Here is a 15172-nt window from a genome sequence, read left to right on the forward strand (position 1 = left end):
CCTACAGCCAAGATTATGCTTAATGGTGAAAAGCTAAAGCCATTTCCTCTAAATTCAGGAATGAGACAAGGATATCCACTCTTTCCACTTCTCTTCAACTTAGCATTAGAATGCCTGGTTAAAGCAGTAAGACAAGATGCAAATAAAGGGGATCCAAATAGGGAAAGTTGAAGTAAAACTCTCCCTCTGCATGGACTTCACTCCCAAGTTACTCTGCAACTTTTGCAAAGTAGCAGGGTATAAAATTAACCCTCAAAAATCAATGACTTTTCTGTATGCCAACAATGAGAAGAGCTTGGATGAAATCAAGAAAGAAAGTCTTTTGTAATAGCCCCACCAAAAAAATACTTAGGAGTTAACTAAAGACGTGAAGTACCTCTATAGTGAAAACTTTTAAAACCTGAAAAAGGAAATTAAAACAGAACTAAAGAAGTGGAAAAACCTCCCATGCTCTTGGATTGGGAGGATTAACATTGTGAAACTGGCAATACTGCTAAATGTTATCTACAAATTCCAGGTGATACATATCAGTATCAAAACCTCATTCTTCAATGAAATAGAAGAAGCAATCCAAAAATTCATAGGAACAATAAAAGACCCCAAATAGCAAAAACAATCCTAAGTATAAATAACAGTGCTGGAGTAATGTCAATACCAAACTTTAAACTATAGCACAAAACCATAGAAATCAAAATATCTTGATACCGGCACAAGAACAGACTTGAGGACCAATGGAATAGAACTGAAGACCCAGAAATGAACCGATAGACTTATAGCAACCTAATCTTCAGTAAGGGAGTTTAAAAAAATAGAACGGAAGAAAGACAGCCTCTTCAGTAAATGGTGCTGGCAAAATTGGTTAATCACCTGTAGAAAACTAAAGCTAGATCTTTATAGATCACCCTGCATCAGAATCAATTCTAAATGGATCAAAGACCTAGAAGTAAAAGCAGACACCCTGCAAATATTACAGGAAGGAACAAGAGAAACCCTAGATCTCCTTGGCACAAGCCAAAATTTTCTTAATAAAGACCCAGAAGCAAAGAAAGGTTGGACAAATGGGATTGCATGAAACTGCAGAGCTTCTGCATGGCAAAGGACATAGCTAGCAAGATCAATATAAAGCCCACACATTGGGAGGAGATCTTCACTAGCCATACAACAGAAAAGGGTCTCATATCTAAAATATACTTAGAACTCAAAAAATTAAATCCTCCAACAAATCCTTAAAGAAACAACTGTCCGATTAGTAAGTGGGCTAAAGACTTAAAGAGACTTCTCTGAAGAGAAAATAAGAATGGCCAATAGCCACATGAAGAAATGCTCAGCTTCTCTAACCATAAAAGAAATGCAAATCAAAACAACATTGAGATTCGACCTCACCCCAGTTAGAATTGCTATAATCAAGAAATCTAGTAACAACAGATGCTGGAGGGGATGTGACCAAAAGGGAATCCTCCTGACTTGTTGGTGGGAGTGTAAACTTGTTCAACAACTTTGGAAAGCAATATGGAGGTTCCTCCAAAGACTAGACATTTGCCCAAACGATCACACACAAAGCCATACTAAAGCTATCAGCACAACTATGCTTATCACAGCACTATTTACCATAGCTAAGATAAGGAACCAAACCAGATGCCCCTCAGTAGATGAATAAGAAAAAGTAATATATGTATATGTATATATATATAGAGAGAGAGAGAGAGAGAGAGAGAGAGAGAGAGGAATTCTATGCCTCCAGCAGAAAGGATGACACCACCCCATTTTTTAGGAAATGGAAAGGCTTGGAAAAATGTATACTAAGTAAAGTAGGCCAGGCCCAAAGAAACATAAGTCCCATGGTTTCCCTTATTTGTAATAACTAGTACATGTCTAGGACAAGCAGATGAGGTCAAAAGCTATGTATATATGACCATATATGATGACTTCAGTTAAATGAGCCCCAAGATAGGGACCACAGATATCTTTTTTTTTCTTGCTTGCTATTGTTTCTAACATTTATAATGTACCATGTGATTTTTTTGTTTCATTGTATGTTCCTCCCCCATGGTATAACCGCTGTTTTCACTGTATTTGATGTCGGTGTCCTGCATCTTGTATATACATTTCTCTAATTTGGGGAGGGGAAGGGAAAAAACAAAATGCTTAAATAAAGATACAGGTTGACCTATTGTAACAATGAAATGTATAAGACACTATGTTGAAAATGAACTTTACAACTTTGGGGAGCAGGTAGTTGTGGAGGTGGGAGGGAAGGAATGGTAGGGGGAAAACCAAGGAGGAGGCAGCAATAATTATCAATAGGAAATACACTCATTACCTTGCTCACGTAACTGCAACCCCTCTGTACAGCAATTTTACAATTAAAAAAAACACTAAAAAATGATGATGCTAAATTAAATGAACCCCAAGATAGGAACACAAGAGGTTTTATCTTTCTTGCTGGTGTTTTTAATGTACTGTGTGATTTTCTTGCTTCTTTTGTATATTTTGCCCCCATAGTATAACCCCTGTTTTCACTGTATTTGATTCTGGTGGCCTGAATCTTGTATATACATTTTTCAAATTTGGGGAGAGGAAGGGAAATAACAAAATGCTGAAATAATGATACAGGTTGACCCATTGTAACAATGAGATGTACAAGACACTGTGTTGAAAAAGATCTTTACAGCTTTGGTTCGGGAGGAGAGGGTGGCAAGTGTTGGGGAGGTGGGGAGGGAAGGGATGATAGTGGAAAAAGAAGGAGGAACAATGCTCCATAGAAAATGTACTCATTACTTTACTCATGTAACTGTAACCCCTTTGTATATTATCTTTATAATAAAATATTTTAAAAATTTAAAAAGGAGAAGAAATGAAATATGTATAATCAAAAGGCTAGAATTAACAATCAGTGTTTCCCTCCTCCTCCAAGGGATTCTTCTCTTTATAGATTTTTTCAACTTAATCTTTAAACAATATTTTAAATGAGGTTTAACTTCAAATGAATTTCAGGATCAAAGTCATATGTATTTTTAGTAATGCAGCTGCTTGATAAAGAGATGATCATGAGTGTGTGTAGTATATGTGATTCATTATACTGTCTTTTATTGTAACAAGATTTGAATATGTTAACAGTATATGACAGAATGATGGATAATGCATTCACTTCTTTCCTGAGTTATCAAATACATACATATATATGTATAGACATATATATGTCATAACTCATAATTCTCCATTTGGAACTCAACTTATCAAATATTGGAATCATTTCCAGACGCTTTTATGATTTATTCAGTGAAAATAAGAAATAGAATGCTGAAATGGTTTAAAAATTATGTAAGTATAAGAGGTAGTCAGTGTAACTCTTCTCCAAAAGTTTAGGGCATCCTCACCAGGCTAGAGTTGTTGTAGACTTGGGCAGTAGCATTGAAATGAAGCGCCATTTGTGAACTAGTACTGAAATGCTTTTGAGTCTCCACCATAGAGCACCTAATATCTTTTGATGCTTGATGGAGCTATACAACTGTGCTTCCTCCATTTCCTTCAATGGCAGCAGGCCTGGTCTGAGTTAGAGAGGCCATAGCCCCTTTACAGTTTACCATACCACCACACTACCTTACTTTTTTGCTTTTCTAACTTGTCCTTAGAAATCTAGAAACTTGGAAAACACATCTAATGAGCCTGTAGGATTTCTTAGCAGACAAAGACATGACTCAGAAGAGGTTATAACTTTGTTGACTCACAAATAAAATTGAAGCTTAATTAGAGTTTTTACTTGTCAATTAAAGAAGGCTGAAACCTAAGGCTAGGCAATGGGAAAATGATAACCAACTGATTGCACAAGTGACTTTTCAGAAGAAAGAACTAAATAAGGAAGCTGTTTTAACAGCAAGCAGTCAAAACAAATTCTTTTGCTTTACTTCTGAGTCTGTGCTGTAAAAGTTCTGCCCTGTGCCACTGAAGTGGCTTCCCCAGACAGCTTCTGTTTCCAGCTGTCTAATTTCTGAACTGTTGATTGCACAAATAAACTCTTTAAAAAAGTATATTGTGGGATAAGCATGGCAGTGAATACCTGTAATCCTGACTACTCAGGAGGCAGGGCTAAGGGGATATAGGTTGAAGCCTAGCCCAGGCAAAAGTACAAGAAACTAAAGCACAAAGGGCCAGTGGTATCATTCAATGCTATAGCACTAACTTAGTACATATAACATCCTGATTTCAAACCCTTGTAACCACAGTTAACACTGTAGTATTCCTTAAGTTACCTTTTAACACATGAAAAATTAATAGTTGAAGAGACCACACCATGTAGTAACTAGGCATTCCTATTCAGATTTACTTTCAAAGAAAATAGAAATTAGTCGTCTCATCATAGAAACTAAGAACAAAACACAAATGCCAATCATCATTGCATTTCTATCCACCATACTTAATTGAGCATTGTAATTTCTTAATAAAAGAAAGCCAATCACAAATGCAGGTAGAATTCAGCTTAGCCTAGAGTTCTGCCACTTCTTTGTTTTTTTTTTTAAATTTTATTTTATTTGTGAACATACTGTACAGAGGAGTTACAATTACATGGGACGGATAATGCATACATTTCTTACCAAGCATTGCAGCCTCCTCCTTTGTTTACCCTTCACATCCCTTCCTAGCCTCCCCCCTCCCCCCCAATCCCAATCCTTCTCCTTCCCCCCCTTCCCCCCCCAATTTTGGACATGACAACTTGTACTTCTCATTGTTGCAACAGGTCCACCTGTATCCTTAAACAACTGGTTTTTCCCCATCTCCTCCACAAGTTATACTGACATCAAATATAGTGAAAGCAGGGGTTATACTGTGCCACTTCTTTGTTAATAAGAGAATGTCTGTTTGCCTCAAAGAGTTTTTGAAAAAGTGAAATAAATATCTCCATTGAGCTCCCTCTTTCCTATACATGTAAAAAAACATATTAAGAGCTCTAGAAAGTAAGAGAAAATGAAATGCTTTTCTTAACCAACAACTTACAGCTTAGCTTGCTTTTCTGTTTTGCAAGAAATGCATCTCTGGATGGTGGATTGATTAACTCCATAGACTCCAAGCCATGTAAATGTTCCTCCCACTGAGATTGTCCAAAACGTGTGTCGTCGGAGAGGATCCACATCAAAACTATGAGACAGAAAGAAGTTGATTTTTTAATGTACTATGTGAATTTTCGTTTCTTTTGTATGTTCTTCCCCTTATGGTATATCTCCTGTTGTCACTGTTTTTGATTTTTGTACCCTGCATCTTGTGTATACATTTATCTAATTTGAGGCAGGGAAGGGGAATAACAAAATGCTGAAACAAGGACACAAGATGACCCATTGTAACAATGATACTCACAAGACACTATATTGGAAATGAACTTTACAACTTTGAGTGGGAGGAGCTGTTGGGGAGATGGGGAGGGAAGGGATAGTAGAGAGAAACAAAGTAGGGGTAACAATCTTTGACAAGAAATGTACTTATCACCTTACTTATCACCTTACCTAACCCCTCTGTACAGCATCTTTACAATAAAATAAAATTACAAAAAGGAAAAAAGAGATAGAACAAAAACACTCTGTTAGCACCTCGATAGCACTTTTAGTTGATGAAGGCATGCATTTACATCTTTATAAAGCATGAAAAATTAACAATGGACGTACTCAAACAAGTGGAGTCGGGATCCATTTTTGGCTTGCTCCCATACATTGTGGAACCCACCAGCCTTCGCTGATCCTTGAATGAGAACCGATAAGAAGCCCCCAATCATGACGACCATCTGAAAGGCATCGGTCCATACCACCGCTTTCAATCCTCCCTGAAATGGAGCAAACGCTGAGAAGTCTCCAATGAGGCCTGCGATCCTTCTAGCTGCAGACTGTTTTCCAACTAAAGATATTATCCACTCACTATTCAGTTAGAATTACTGAGCTGTTATATGTCAACTGAGGTGCTGAACTTGGGGATAACATGGTAAATGCAGAGAGAAGTACCTAACAACTTTGCTGAGTTTACAATCTAATGGGAGAAGGTGATTATCAGGTAGTAAGACGATTACATTAAATTGTGAAAAGTGTGATGAGTGTTACTGAGAGGACATGGTCTTAAGAAGTGAATATTTAGCTAATTCCAAAGGACGAATAGCGATTTTCCATACACAGAGAACCAAGAGAGGGTTCGGACAGGATGGGTGAAGGCAGGAAATGAAAGAAAACTGTTAGAGACCAATCAAAAGTGTGTGTAACAGAAAGGAGAGATTGATACATTTTCTAGAGGTCAGTTAGATCATAATAATGTGACTAAAACAATTTCCCCAGAACTAAATGAGTTAGATGATGAGAGGAACCTTTTGTTTGTTTGTTTCACAGATGTTCTGTTGTGTGGATAATTAATTAGTAAGGATGTGGAAACTTTATTCCAACCACTTATGCCCAGGAAGATCAACAGATTGAAACAGAGCTAGAAAGAAGTTGATGGAGTTGACACAAATCCAAAGAGAAAAAAAATCAAAACAACTCATCCTTCATTAAATACAAGCAGTAAGGTGAGAAGGAAATTAAGGATAGTTAACATGAGTCTAATGAGATGCTTTGAGACCAGTGACAATGAATACATTTTCAGAACCAGAGAAAGCTGAAAATAAGAAAAAAACTAGGAAGAAAGGTTCCATCTAGATATTCATGGAGAAATGAGATTTAATAGCTGCCAGATGGTCAAATGACCAGAGCTTCAAGAAAATGAATCTAGCAGTAGAAATCAGGACATAGTGAAAACACACAAGTTTCAAGCAATAGTTACAACACTACTACTCTTTTTCACTGAGAAGCTTAAAAAAAATCTACAAGTCCATCTTATGGTAGGAAATAGGATCCCTTGAAATCAACACCAGTTCTCCTAATGTCAAATTCTAGTTTAGAGCACCAGGGCCAAAGGAAAGAAGAAACAGAAAGAATCTTCAACATTCCACATATAGAAGCCTTTAGGACATTAAAGCTGAGATAAGAAAACGGGGGAAGATGAAGTGAAGTGACATACCAAAAGAGTGTTTTGAAAATGAAGCAATTGGAAAATGAAAGGATATGCTATTCTTAACATTAAAAAAATAGAACTATTCCAGCTCCCTCCTCCAGAGTGTCAAGAACTTCTGTGGAGAGATGACAATTTTACCTTTAACTGAGAGGAAGATCCTGGAGTCACCCTATTAATTATATTTCTTTAAAATTAAAGTTTAACTTAAAACTAAATATTAAGGTTCCTGCTATAGGCATGCTAATGATTTTATTCAAATCATGTTTGGATGAACAGTAAATGCGTTACCATCTTCCTCCTAGATAGTACGATCTTAATTTTCTTTAAAAAATATTAAACCTTCCTAATTAAAATCTCAGCTTTGAGGTCTAATAATATGAAGAATATTAAAGTCTTCAGTTTTAAGGAACTGTTTGATAGAGGTTACGAAAAACTCTGCAAAAACATCAACTAGATATGCAAGGAAACAAGTGCAAAAATATGCATGAAAAGTCATTATTAAGTCTTATCTGACTCAAAAAACAACTCTTTCTGTCTCTGTCCTTCTTCCCACCCCCAATCTCCCTTAGGTACATAATCAGTTTGTATTGTTTGGGGTTTAACGTGCACTTCCAGTCACGAACCTTTGGATGGAGGGAATAATCCTTCAAAGTCAACTCCAATGGTATTTCCAACATGGTGTGCATTTGGATGGGTTTCCCAGTAGAGACTTCAGGGGATCATACAGATTAGTGAAATTTCATTTAAGTGAGATACCTCTAGTGTGACAAAAGAGAGATGAAACAGATGTGCGGTAAGATGCACATACTGAGAGATTTGAAATGTATACTGAGAAGTTGGTTGAATGAACAGCAAGAAAATGTGGTCAGTAAGGTGCCATGGAGAAACGGCTGTTTTAGGAAGGCTAGTCTGACTGAGGCAGGCTTCTCGTGTCAGCCAGACTTCTGAGTCTCTGCTTGCCCTTCATTTTCTGTGCTTGCTTTCTTCTCATGCTGAGATCCTTTGAAGATTTTTAAGCTTAAATCATACTTTTCCATTTTAATTGAGTTATTTAAATGAGATTCCATAAAGTTTGGCTATGCATTTTTTTTCTCTTTTGTGATGAAACTAGAGTTTGAACTGAAGGCCTCATGCTTGCTGAACTAGTTTGCTCTGCTGGTTCTCTACTACTTAGGTCATGCCCCCTAATCCTGCTTTTTGCTGGTAATTTTGGAAATGAAATCTTACACACTTCTCTGGCCAAGCTGATTTTTAACCATGATCCTCTAAATCTCAAACTATTGAATAGATATGACTAATAGTTTGAGCTACTAGTGCCTTGCTTACAAAACCTATTTTCAGTGAAAATTTAAGGAAATCTATGATCTCCCAATACTGAAGTTTTATAAAATTTTTAAATTTGCTTGTTATTTCTAAATTATATGATACTGTTTTACAATTAGGAGGTAGAGCATTTGTTTCCTTAATCCTTAAATTATAAATAACAAAGGCTGTTATTATTGACATCTTTCATATTATAAATGATATAAAGCATATGATAAAATAATATGCTCTATAAAGCGATAATTATCAAGTGCTACAAATTGTCTAAATTAACTAGATCCCTAGTATAGTTTAAGTATCCTTATCTGAAATGCTTAAAAGCAAATGTATTTCATTTTTCAGTTTTTCAAATTTTGGATTACTATTAGAGACTTTACTACCTGCTTGTAGCTAACCTGAAAATTCAAATCAGAAATTCTTCAAAAATTGAAATTGTATCTTTTGCACCTTTAAGTAGTTTGTGCTTATCTATCCTTTATTCACCATCTTTCAATTAAAATATTTCTGCCCAGGGAGAACACACGTGGGTGTTTTGCTCATCCTTCCTCGTGTGGTTTGTTTTTGATTCTGCTCTGTCCTGCCAGCGTGTAAGGCTTATCCTTGGATCCTACCACTATAGGAGCACCTGCTCTCAGATCTGTCCCCTGCTTCCTGCCTAGGGATCATGCCTTCCAAATTCTAGTTCTGATCATTTGCATATTTAACATATTTTATTATGTTACATTAGTTTTTGTAAGTTTTATTTTAAGGGAAGACATATTTATGGGGGGTATAATACCTTGAGCAATACCAACAGCGCACCAAATGTTGTCATACCTAGCATCCATTCTTCTATGAACAGGTACTTCAAAATAACTCATCCAAATGGCTCATCTGAGACTCAAATTTGTGATAATTCATAATTAGTGGGAATGGAATGGAAAAAATAATAACATTTTGCAAAGTAATGATAGGATTTGCAAGTGTGTGAAAGAGATATAAAATCACTTTAAATTGTAGGTTATTGTGCCTATGACATCAAGTGTATGTGATATGAGCATGAAGCTAAAATACATGGATAGTGTGTAATATAGTAATACGTAAATTATTCTATTTTTCTTTGTAGGAAAGAAAGAGAATCCAACTGAGTTGAAACTACTGCTGTACTTTTTCCTGGTGAAGTAGAAGCAGCAGACATTGCAAGGACTTGCAAGAATAAAAAACTCATTGACCAACAATAATTGCCCAAAGAATTCTAGGGTTACACTTATTGTACCAATTATATAAATATTGTATAAGCACCACACAACATACTTTATTAAAAACTGAGCATGTACAAAGCATATGTAAAGGGTGTATGTGATAAATTTCTAAAGCATATAAAGATAAGCTTCAAATTAGATTTTAGGTTTGAATATAATCTAAGCTTATTCTACAAATGCCAGAGTAGCTATAGAATTCTTATGTTTATAAAATACCAACCATAATACAAGGCCACATGCACCTCTATGTTTATTGCAGCACTGTTCACAATAGCCAGGATATGGAAACAACCCAGATGCCTCACTACAGATGAATGGAACCAAAAATTGTGGTACCTATACACAATGGAATATTATGCAGCCATTAGAAAGGACAAAATAATGACATTAGCAGGGAAATGGATGGAACTAGAAGAAATCATATTGAGTGAAGTAAGCCAAGAGCAAACAGACAAATGGCACATGGTCTCCCTGAAAAGTGGATGTTAAATCCAAAAAGTAAGGTGATACAACAAAGTCAACAAGACTTGAGAAACAAAGGACCTCCACTCATTACTAATCATTACTAAAAGACCCCATACTGCTGACTGGACATATGGAATGTATGTGCACATCGGAGGGAAACTAGGAGGAGGACACAGAAACAGAGGGAAACAGGGAAAAACATACAACAGTGGGACCTATCACCTGCACTGGACATCGATCAAAATGAACTAAGCAACCCAATGGCAGGATGGGAAGGAGGGAATGAGCAGGAAAGAGGAAACAGCTGACACAAACCAAAAGGAAAGAAATGTACATATCACCCAATGTGGAAGAAATAACTGTATTGTCAAAGATCATAGAATTCATAAACTTTATAGACCACAACAAAGACAATTTGCCCCATGAAGGTTAGAATGTGTTTGTAACTTTAACTATCACTATCCCACAATACTGTGAAATTTGTGAAATTTATATAATCACTTAATAACAATAAAAATTTGCAAAAAATACCAACCATATTCTTGCTCTTCCATACATACATTATTGTTAAACTACTAGAGAATGAAGCAATGTATTCCATATGGTTTACACATATTATTAGGAACAAATATTGCATAAAGTGGCCTACCTTCTGATCATGGAGATCTTGTTTTATTAAATTATGTCCTATTAGGCAGGACTTCCTTCCATGACTTCAGAACTCAATTCTTCCTAATGGTTGGTACTGAAAAGAATTTTAAATAAAAACAAAACAGCACCTTTCCAGGAAACTATGACAGATAAGCTGACTTGATTCTATTTTAGAACAGCCATTCTGCTGACTTTTGATTTCACTTTTGATTTCTCTTATCTCATATTGGGAGGTACTCCTAAATATTGTTTTCACAGCTAGATACATACCACTGTACAGTAGAACGTGCAAACAATTCCTGTTGCAAACACAGAGCCCCAGAGATCAAACCCAGTCACTAAAAAAGGAGAAAAAAAATTAAGTTTCTGTGAAGAAGGTGAAAGAGCAAGCTTATGAGGAAAGTTTACAGTGCTTCATAGAAGGCAAGAATTTGCTCACCTCTAAGCAAGATTATGATATTACCTTTTTATTTTCTAAGCTAGTCCATACATTTAATGTAATTTTATATACTTACATTTTTTCTAAGACTTGATACCTTCCATCTTTGGTACAAATGTTGTTTTACTGCATTTTTTGTTTGCTTAAATAATTTTGAATAATCTGAACATTAATGATGAATCAACTTCTCATTATAAGCACAGAGCCTAATTAGATGGATAATGAGGACTTGAAATATGTTTAATATTATTGCACAAGTTATTTTCTTGTTTTGTCTTCTTTTATTTGTGTTTCTAGAATTAGATTCTCTTCAATGCATCAACTATACAAATTGGTGCAAGTATTACAGACACCTTTTACTCTTGGCTCAGAGTATCTAATTCATGATGTCTAGTGAAAGGGATCCTATATTAAAATGATCTGGCTTTGTGCTTATGAAAATAAAATAGCTAAGCTGCTATAATTTTGCTGATAAAACAAATCAAAAGATAATTTGAACTGCGTGTTTACTAACACACAACTTTGGTGAGGCAAAAATCAAGAAAAAAATGCATTGATTTCCAATGCTCAAGATATTTTATGCATATTTCTGTAAATTGAGAATTTAGGAACAAAAGAAGTGTCTATGCCCATTGATAACTCACCTTGATTGAGTGCCAGAGCAGGCGCGTATACCACCACCCCTGTGTAGAGAATCTAAGGTAGAAACAAAAGTGAAGAAAGAGAAATGAAAAGGGAAAACTAGAATGTTCATTCTTCGATGCTTGTAGAGATTTCTTTCTTTCAACTTCTTCAACAAACATTTCACTACTATCTACTGTAATTTTGAAGCTGTTCACTATTACAGTTAATTGCAGAGAAGATGTAAGCACTAAGTAGTGGGAGAGGGGTGGAATTTTAAAATGCTGCTGGCCTTGATTGAGATGTGGTGGCTATGTGTAGTATACTTCTAAGGGATACAAAAAAGTAAAAGCTTTTCACAATAAAAAATACTTATAAAAAAAGAAAAAGCTTCAAATTAAGCTTTAGATCTACCAGCCCTTTGCAGTTTACCCATTCAACATCATGGGCTCTATGTTGACTTCATAAGAAACTTTACTGAAGAGTAGATGCACATTTCAGCCATTTGCTGAAATTCTAAATTTAGAGTTGCTATGGGAAAGGACTGATGAGAAGAACTGTGCAAAGGAAGATTAGCAACAGAAGACACCTGCATAATGGTTGCATCTTCTAGTTCTCAGAATTATAATTGTCATGCTGATAGATATGGAGTCAGAAATCACATTATTCTCAATGGAATGCCACTATCTACAGATTGCTGAGAGGGTTTCTAAAAACCGACATTGGTAGCAGGTCAAGTAGAGTTACATTCCTTTCATCTTGCTTACATCCTTCAGGCCTGAGTGGGAGTTTAGCTTAAGAGAGAAGAAAGTTATCTTCTAGTAGAAAGTGCTTGGTGGAGAGTAGGAAATGCATGGATTGTTTGCCAGCAGCATGCTTGTGACATCATGAAGGTCCCCCAACTCCTGAAGGGTAAAGAGGTTATAAAAAGGAAGATGATGATGGTTTGATTAGGAAAACTATCACAAAGAAATGAATAGAAACCAAGAAACTTCTAGTTTAACTAAGTTTAGGGACTTAAAAATATATCCAGTCAGACATGGTGGTACATGCTTGTAATCATAGCTTTTAGCATGTGGGGACATAAATATTTGGAATTTTTATCTCCCATGCACTGGGCTACACAGTGAGATTTTTGGTCTCAAAATGTTAAAAAAAAGCTGTTATCAGACTATTCCATAGTTAAATATGGAATATGAGTTAAATACTACTAGAATATGCCTGAAGAAAGTACCTTAGTGGCTTATATTGTCTGTTTGTTATTTTTAGTCCAGGCACATGGAATCTAAGGCAATGTGGATGGCTCTCAAGATAATCACGTACTCTAAAATGCTACTTTTGGAAGAAGAAAGTGACAGTTGGTCCAGGAATTCTGTCTGTTGTTAATCCCCCCGCCCCTCCCCTCCACACATATAACAGCACTGTAACAGTATCTGGAGTCTCCTCAATGTTCACTGCGGCAGCCATTGCCCCTTACCGTCTGCACAATGTAAATGACTGTTGCTGCCATGCGGACTGGTTTGTTGAATCGTAGTTGTAAATACTAGAGGGAGCAAAGAGAAACAGGCATCAAGTGAATTTTAGGTAAAGTTATTATTGTCCTTTTATTTCTTTTGTGTATGTGTATGTATATGTATATATATACACAAAGATTTATAAATTTATACAAATATACTATACATATATTATCTTTACTTGCACAAAAGAGTTGCCATTTAACAAAGCAGTTTTGGACTTAGGAGTTTATGCAAAACATCAGGGGGAAATCATGAGTTGTTATAAGTCAAACATATCAAAACCCAAATCTCCATCTTGCTTGTCATCTTGCTTGGAGAAAAGAAAATAGTGATTATTTTAATCCAGGCCTTCTTATTTTCTGCCAATAGGAAAGATAGATGGTTGGATCCATTCTTTCTTTTCATATTTCTTCTACCCCTAATTTAGCTATGTCCTTTTTCTGCTTCTAGACCACTGCTATAAGCCCCCTATATGAGATCCCTCATACTAAGTCATGTCCATCTATTCCATTAGCAAATTTCTGACACATCAACTCTTCTATTCCATTAGCCTGTGTCTGACATGCTGATTCTTAAGAGTCTGGATCCTCACACCACTTTTTCCCTCAATATCATGGTTGAGTTCCTGAAAAGAGTACATCTCAAATTTGGTATTCCAAAACCTCTGAGGTCTGACTATACCTTTATACTATACCTATCTGCTTTCGGTCAGACTGCTACATTCACAATATTTATTCTCCACAAGAAATCATGGAGTCAAATGGACCCTTGTTTGAAACAAAGACTCTTGGCACTTCACATTAGCCTATTTTTCATCAATTGCCTTGTTAGATGCCTCACAACCGCAGGCAAAGGGTCATCATAACTCTAGGTAGGCTGGAATTCAGGGGAAGCATTCTAGTAAATACTAGAATGGAGGAACCATAAGATATTCCCACAAAGGTAAGAAAAGTAAATGAAGAGTTGAGATTTTCAAATATAAAACTGAAAGTAGTGCAAAATTGGTGGTAAACATAGATTTAGTCCCCACTGCATGCACTTGGGAAGGTCAGTTTACCCCCATCAAACTATGCACTCCTCTTTCTAACATACACACGAAAAGAATCCAAGCAAAGGGCTAGCAAGATAGTGGGATCTTTGTGAGGAACTAGCATGGCTGCAGAAGCCAAAGATCAGTGGCACTTACTGAGGACAATGACATCTACATGTATGTGATTATTGGCAAGGGTCTCATTCAGCCATGATATCGGCCAGAAGCGTAATAACTAAGTGACCTGGATAAAAAAAAAAAAACAAACTTCTATGAATTCTTTGAGAGAGACTACCCTGAGGAATATTCTATACTTTCCCCTAGAGTTCCCTCGTGGGAGCGAGTTCCTGTTATTCTTTAATGATAACCTGCTCTAAAGTGCACCTTTCATGACTTCCTTTCTTTGCAAGGCTGATTTTGTCACTTCCTTTTTCATGCTTACTGGAAGGCATAGGTGAGGACTGAAGTCAATTTTCCAAAGTGGTTTCATTCAAACACTGATATCCAAAAAGTAATAATATTCAAAATAATTTTTCTGGGGAAATTCAACTTAAGATGATGCTATGTCCAGTAGACACAATTCAAAGTGGGTTTTTAAAGTGTGTCTATGATGAGGTGTGTCCTCTTACTGAAAAAAAAAACTATTTTCCATCAGGTAATGAACACATGACAGCCAACAGAGACCAAGCATTCCATAGAGGAGCTCTCTGGTCTTTGTTCCCCTAGACTAGCAAAACTCTTGCCAGCATTCTGATGGCAGTCACATAGATGGTCCCAAGCAAGCCAACCAGAATTCTTTACTGTATTGGGGATCTAGTAGCTCTCTGCTAAATTGCTGATTCACAAAACTGTGAGCAAATACAAT

General features: G+C 36.2%; 1 protein-coding gene across 1 annotated transcript in view; it reads right to left on the reverse strand.

Moving 5' to 3' along the window:
• The window catches only part of LOC105988055 (sodium-coupled monocarboxylate transporter 2-like), a 57378-nt gene that overhangs the window by 33891 nt on the left and 8315 nt on the right, over positions 1 to 15172 (reverse strand). Inside the window, exons 2-6 of the mRNA XM_013019546.1 lie at positions 13238 to 13303; positions 11784 to 11835; positions 10971 to 11038; positions 5655 to 5809; positions 4993 to 5133 (exon numbers count right to left, since the gene is read on the reverse strand). Coding sequence (XP_012875000.1) covers positions 4993 to 5133; positions 5655 to 5809; positions 10971 to 11038; positions 11784 to 11835; positions 13238 to 13303 — 482 coding nt within the window. The remainder of the gene's footprint in view (positions 1 to 4992; positions 5134 to 5654; positions 5810 to 10970; positions 11039 to 11783; positions 11836 to 13237; positions 13304 to 15172) is intronic.

Source organism: Dipodomys ordii, unplaced genomic scaffold (genome assembly GCF_000151885.1).
Source record: "Dipodomys ordii isolate 6190 unplaced genomic scaffold, Dord_2.0 Scaffold46, whole genome shotgun sequence".
In the NCBI taxonomy this organism is placed as follows: Eukaryota; Metazoa; Chordata; class Mammalia; order Rodentia; family Heteromyidae; genus Dipodomys; species Dipodomys ordii.